General features: G+C 41.7%; 1 protein-coding gene across 1 annotated transcript in view; it reads right to left on the bottom strand.

The window, feature by feature from the left end:
- Positions 1-706: 706 nt before the first annotated feature.
- PLD4 (phospholipase D family member 4) overlaps positions 707-7096 on the bottom strand; it is a 14833-nt gene continuing 8443 nt past the window's right edge. Inside the window, exons 7-11 of the mRNA XM_009280896.2 lie at positions 6590-6790; positions 6054-6193; positions 3334-3499; positions 2210-2306; positions 707-918 (exon numbers count right to left, since the gene is read on the bottom strand). Coding sequence (XP_009279171.2) covers positions 710-918; positions 2210-2306; positions 3334-3499; positions 6054-6193; positions 6590-6790 — 813 coding nt within the window. The 3' untranslated portion in view covers positions 707-709. The remainder of the gene's footprint in view (positions 919-2209; positions 2307-3333; positions 3500-6053; positions 6194-6589; positions 6791-7096) is intronic.

Raw genomic sequence — 7096 nt, 5'->3', positions numbered from 1 at the left:
TACAGGTATTTCCCTGTACCTCTAATTCCTAAATGCTTTTAAAAATCTGCCCTCACTATTGTAGGTGATTGCTTACATGGCTCAAATTGTAAAATGGCCAGGAGTTTATTAAAAATATGCTTAAACACATGTAAGCAAACACGGTTAATGGAACATTAAGGTCGAAATATATAGCTGCCTAAGATAAAATAGCACAGCAATGATGATCTGCATCTCTGATGTATTAAGATCTGGTTGTATCTTCCATGTTTGCTTTAATATTGGAACAGGCTGCCCAGGGAAGTAGTTGAGTCCCCATCCCTGGAGGTATTTAAAAGACGTGTAGATGAGGCGCTTAGGGACACATTTTAGTGGACATGGTGGTGTTGGGTCGATGGTTGGACTCGATGATCTTAGAGGTCTTTTCCAACCTCAATGATTCTATGATTCTATGATTCTATGAATATCAGACAGTTTGTCATATAACACTGTATGCATTTCATTAACTATGGGATGAAGTAATCACACAAAAAAGGAAATGTCACACACTGACTAATGGTTTTGCAGGTAGAGTCAACTATGAGAAGTTCTTGCATTATCAGACAGTGTGGACACCACGAGGAAGCGATTTCTCTGACAAAGACATAAAGAAGAAAGCTCCTTATTTTGCATGGGGAATAGGATGCAAATATATTTTTGTTTCTACTTAAAATTTATATTTCAATTCACTTCAGAGTCTGCCCCTCCAGTTACAGTCTTTCTGTCCCTGCACATCTTCCAGATTCACTGCGTATTTGGAATTCCAGTCTCGCTCAAAAAGTTTTTTTAATCGTTCCTGGATAGGCAGTTGTCTTCTTTGCAGGTTGGTCGAATTCTGTTTGATAATTAGTCCCACGCCAGCTGTATTAATGAAGTAATCTTCTGACCAATTGGAAGTCCCTATGCAATGGAAAAGTAGCTAATTAGAAAACATTCATTTCCCAGTGTTCTGTTTGGTCTCCATAATTGTTAAGTCCACATTGCCTGGCTTTGCTGATTTGCTGTACAACTGCAAATCTCATTAGGACCAGCAAAAATCAGGTCACCTCCTTCTTACTCCAGACCTCAGGTTTCGGAAAGTCAGTATTAACTGCAACCCTGAAGCTTCATAACACTGATTCCTTACAGCCTGTGGCAGAGATGCACATCTACTCATTATAAATATGGGAATAGAGTGCAACATTTGGGTATTAAGAGGGGTAAAAGCCAGTGTTTGATATGAGTTTCTGTCTTTAAAGAAAAAAAATCCTCAATGGACTTAGTTCTCTTTACTTGTTAAAGGAAAACAAGAGGAGAAACTGGACCCTTGATCAATAAATCCTCAGGAGCTGTTCCGAGCTCAGCGTGCAATGCCTGCTTTTAAACCAGGCAGATGTGGGAATCCAGCTGTAGACATTGTCTAGGGCTCTCTCCAAAGCTACCACCATTCAGAAAATCAAACACTGGGAAAAAATACACATTTTATCACTTAGTACTTCTGGTGTTCACCTTAGCCAGAAAAATCTACTGTCAATTCCAGAAGGTGCTTAGGCATGAAAACAAATTATCTGCATATCTGCCTTCAAAAGACAACTCAGTAAGAAACAAGTTCTATTAAATGCAATTGGAGCTGCAAGTCCTCAGCCTGTTGGAAGATCGGGCTATTTGCTGGTTTTTCCAGCAAATTCCCTTTTTTGAGGGATCCTAATAAAAGAGCGAAAAATAAACACCATCCTGTCTTTCAGGAATTGAGCAGCAATTGACACTGCTGTTTTCTCATCTCCGTTCCTAGAATTCTGTTCAGCAAACAGTGCATGGAATTAATTCCTCCCAGCAATTTCTTTTTATTAAAGCGCGATAACGTTACATACTAGAGCATCAGCTATCACTGCATCATTCTGAGCACACAGTCTGTGAAATTCCTACTGTGCTTGTCACAGGCTGTGCACTGAGACTTGTCATGCTCTGTTCTTAATGCTTCACAATCATATGAAATAATCTCTTACTGAACTTGACCTACATTATTTTCTCCCCTTCACATCTCTATTTCTTTACCCAGGGCAGACATTCTGATAAAGCCATATACTTTGATACGTTTATCTGCTTTACATGGCAAAATGAGGTCTTTTTTGATATTGCAGCCCATCCTATCTCAGTCTCAGTCCTATAGATCTGAAGATACTGTAAGTGTTTGGAATAATGGAATACATACCAATATAGGCTACTTTATCAGTGACCATATATTTGTTGTGATTCACTCTCCCATGAGGAATATTTGTGTGATTCAGAACTGGAACAATGAAGAGTTTCTGGATGGAGAGAAATTAAAAACATAAATAGAAATACCAGAGTGAGGAATAGATTGAATAATTGGACAATGCAGATTTTCTATATTTTCAAAGAATAGAATAGTACAGAAAGAAGAGAGTATTCCACACACTGTTATTAAATGTACCATAAAAGAGATTTTAGTCTTATCCAAGAAAACTAACAAATAGTACTTCCAGTATAAATAAAATTGGATAAGCAATTGAGATCAGATAAGGATAATGTTTGCTTCACAATGTTCCATTAGTGGCACAGCTATTATCATTACAGGGCAGATAATTAAATGCAGTTTTAGGCAGCTGTTTAATAGATCTGCATTTACCACTGATTGCTGCTCTTATTTTGTGCTAGAATGGGCTGATCACAGACACAGGGGTACTGCAGGCAGCAAGAATGCCTAACTTTTTGTGTTAACTCTTACTAAAATCTACATTTTTGTTCCTTTTCTTTTTTTTTTGGCAACCATCCCTCCTTACTTCTGTGACTTCTCTCTGTCATGGTAACTGCATTATGCTGGGAGCTTCCACACCATCCCCACCCCACTTGATGCATTCCAGGCTAGTGCCGATGGCCTGTGTGTAATATTTACTGCTCAAAAATGGGTCCATTTGTACAGGCAGTCAGCAGAGCTCTTAATTGTGAAAAACTGATAGTAATTAGACCCATTTAAGATACTCCATACAGGAAAAGGTCTATGAGAAGAGCACTAAGTTGTCATATAAACTGTAAGTGTCATGGTGCTCAGCAAAAGCGACTGCCTGGATAACGTTGCGAGTGCTACAGCTAGGCACATCCCTTGGTATCCCTAGTAGCTTGCAATAGCTGCTTCCTCAAAGGTTATCTCTTGGGCCTTATTTTCCCAAGGACCCAAAAGAGTCGCTGCAACAGTGGACAATCTGCTTCTCTAAAACCTGATACTTGCAGATGCAACTGGCAGCTTAGACTCAAAAATCAGTGGGGGGTCCATATCCTCAAGCTGTCTTTCCAAACTCAGGTTTCTTATCGTACCACGTCAACACTGATGTGGGCACGTGGGTTGTTGAGAGCACGCAGGGACCTCAGATAGTAAAGCATGGCTGGGTCAGAGTGGGTCCAGCAGCTGACCAGAAGCCGGATTTGTACTCTGTAGTTGAAAGCTGCACGTCTCAGAGCATTGTCAATGGCTGGCCAGTATCTAGAGAAAAGTAGAAGGGTGGAAAAAGGGATATTTTTGAAGTAGAAAGCTGTGACAATAAACTGAGAATACAAGTGACACCGTGCACAGATGAGATCTCTGATGTCTAGTAAGAGAAGCACTTGTGCCTTCACTGGAGGTATAAATAAGATTTCTGCCTTCTACCCAGCCAGTTCTTTTCCCAGTGTGTTTTGAGACCTCCAGTCTCTGCCAAATTGGGTTGAAATTGATCAAAAAGTTTAAAGCTTAGTGAAGTGCACGTACACAGATACACACACAGCGTGGTGCTCATTTCCTTAGGAAACTAAAAATAACAGTAGCAACTCCAACATAAAGCCGGATCATACAGCATGAAGTAAAAAGGACAGTGCAGAGCCCAGGGGAAAGCCTAAGAGCCATTTTGCAGAATATGGCCGTGTCAGGACCCTGGAGACTGTTTCTAGTGTCTGCAGTGGTCCTGTGCCATCAGCCAGCATGGACAGGCTCTATCCCTCCCCATCCCTCCTTGCCCTCTTTAGTATGCCGTGTGCCCCCGAGGTAACAAACACAGCTGCGCTCTCGTGACACGGGGCTGCCCGTTTTCCTGACATTTGTGTTAGCAATAGCTTAGGGCACAATTTTTAACATCCTTCACCCAACTACACAACACTAAGCGCTGGACAATGTACATCCCAGGACTATTAACTCCAAACACCAATGTAGCATTTTCATTCCGAACAAGTGCTGCGTGGAGGAAGACAAGCATCTTTAGTACAGATTGGAGGACTGATACAGAGAGAGGTCCAGCACTCATTCACAGTCCCATGAGCAATGATGAATTAATTTGCCTAACTTATTCCTTTTGGTCTTATGTACAAAGGCCTGAATTCTCAAATCCTCCCCTGCACATCGTCCTATCGTGATCAACAGACCGGCCATGTGTTTTCAGGCTCAGGCTGACTCATAGATCCTGAAAAACTCAGAAAAACATGCTATTTAGAAATGCTATTTTTGATCAGTTTCCATTTTTTAAATATATTGGTTTCCAGTTGATTAACACTCAGGCATTAAGACAGCAGCTTTGTTCCCTCTGCCTCAGCTGCTGGAGGAACCTAACCTGAACTAATCAGCCTCAATTCATTACACTACAGCTGGTTGCTGTGGAGATAGCCCGAGGCCCCGCGCTGCTTTCCCTAGGCCTTTCAAACTCTTGTTTTCATCAGATCAGGCCCTAGATGTCACAAATGGTGGATTAAGGCTTCAGATGAAGAATGAGGAGTATTAACACACTCATTCCTAAGGGGGAAAAGAGACTTTCTGTGAACCTATTCTTAGCTAAAAGCAGGAGATGAGAAACCCAGAGATTCAACCGTACAACACAGAAACTGAAAATCCGCTAAGCTGTTTGATTTATAAAAAATATCCTCCAAGTGGAAGCTAGTCTTTGAGATTTTGTTTCAAGGACAGTAGAATTATCTGTGTCTATCTATTATCCTACACCCTTCCTGCTAACACACACACACACAGAGCTGAACAACAGAGGCTTTACAGAGTCATGCCAGAGGACATGATGCATGGTATAATTGTGGCTAAATGGCAACCTAGAGCTCACCCTATTCCTTACAAGCCACATTGTACACAATTATTTTGCTTGAACTTCTTTCTCAGTCAGATTATTTAGATGATTGGAAAACTCAGAAAAGTTATAAGCAGATAATATTCAGAGCAGTTGGTTGCATGTAAACATCCTAATTCAAGCACATCTAAGAGGATTTGGAGTCTTAGTGGTTGCCCCATGACTGACTAACTTTCTGTGTTACTCAGATTTGAGTTGATGTGCAGAGTCTGCGTAATTCTGCTGTGACCTTGGGCAGCCCACTGGGACCGTGGCAGTGGTCCACCACACACAATTTGATCACTCCAGATCACCACTACCACCTTCTCTTTGAGAGCTGCTGCTGCATGCACCCAGCACGCTTCAGGAATTTGGCTGTCCTTAGATGGAATTATAAAAAAAGGCAAATAAAAGCCCAGAAGTTTCTTTTAGAGACTGTTTCAGCTACCATTGCAGAGGTCAGCAAGGACAGTTAAGGATCAGTCTCTAAACTATGGGTCAAGTAGGTCAAACAGGCAGCAGAGCCAGAAGTCAAGAGTCTTCAGAAGTAAAGAGCAGAAAGAAACAGGAGCAGAAGAGGGGAGCAAAGCAGTATTTTCTCTGAAAAGTCTGATGTCAGATATATTTCTGCTGTTCCCATTCCTCTCTCTGTTCATAAAGCTGCTCTGTCGTATTTTGAAAGGAGCTGTACCTGACTGTCCTTAGTCTGGCACTTCACATTTTTCTTGCTGTGTGAAGGGCACAGGAGGCTACTCTAAAATGCCAGCGAAGCACATGGGCAGTATTGGATACCATCCTTCCTGTAGCATCAGTACTTGCACAGTCCACAAGGCAGTCGTGAATGCAGAGCAAAGCCTCAGTTCTCTCCACTCTGACTATTTTCATTGCAGAAGGGGAGGAATAGTACATTTTTCCTTCAAATAGAGCAGTCAACTGATTCGGTCAGGATTAAAATTGTACCTTTCTGGATGAACAAAACGGCTGGTAGGGAAATATTCCATAACAGAAACATAGACAAATTTCTGTGCCTCACTGATAATACTGATTATAGCAAAGAGGTCGTGGGTGCGACCTTCTGGACAAAATGCTGGAGGAGAAGCCTGTAAAGAATAAAACATGCAGGTCAGTGATTTAATCCTGTTTCTGTCAGACTGTGATTCATTTATATTCAGATCTGTTCAGTTTTCATTACAATAGCGCAAAGCACTTGAGGTGGACCACTATCGTTCCTCATGCCTTCCATGTCCTGATGGGTCAGATACTTATTGATATATTGAGTTCACAGGTGATTAAAGGAGACCTGCACCCCATCCTTGCCATACTACCTGACAGCCGAAGCTGGGTCAACCCTTACTCCTTCAGTAGTTCCAGAGAAACTTGATGAATGAATTATTATCCAACTGGACCACAAGTTACTGAGGACTGCTGAAGACACTTTTCTGGCCAATGCTTAAACATAGTTTACAGTCTATCCTGTTATTTTAAAACATACTTACAGAAAAATAGGCTTTTGTCAAGATTCCATTGAATTCTACTTCCAGAGGCTGACGTTTGTTAATGTGGGTAGAATAATTAAGAGGCCAAGGGAATGGGATGGTAGCATTAGCATGTCCAAGATCCCAGTAAGTACTAAATGTTTTCTGGAGGTCTTTGGCCAAGCAGCTGCAGTTGTATATCACAGCACCAAACTCTTTCACCTGCAAAGAGAGTGTCCTGGTTTTGGCTGGGATAGAGTTAATTTTCTTCCTAGTAGCTGGTACAGTGCTGTGTCCTGGATTTAGTATGAGAACAATGTTGATAACACACCGATGTTTTAGTTGTTGCTAAGCAGTGCTTACACTAGTCAAAAGACTTTTCAGTTTCCCATGCTCTACCGTGGCCCCAACTGGCCAAAGGGACATTCTATACCATGGGACGTCATGCTCAGTACATAAACTGGGGAAAGCTGGCCAGGGGCCGCTGCTCAGGGACTGGCTGGGCATCGGTCAGCGGGTGGTGAGCAA

This window comes from Aptenodytes forsteri, unplaced genomic scaffold (genome assembly GCF_000699145.1).
Source record: "Aptenodytes forsteri isolate BGI_AS27 unplaced genomic scaffold, ASM69914v1 Scaffold193, whole genome shotgun sequence".
NCBI lineage: Eukaryota > Metazoa > Chordata > Aves > Sphenisciformes > Spheniscidae > Aptenodytes > Aptenodytes forsteri.
The sequence above is the reverse complement of the archived record's forward strand: the minus strand, read 5'-3'. Positions and strand labels throughout refer to the sequence as shown.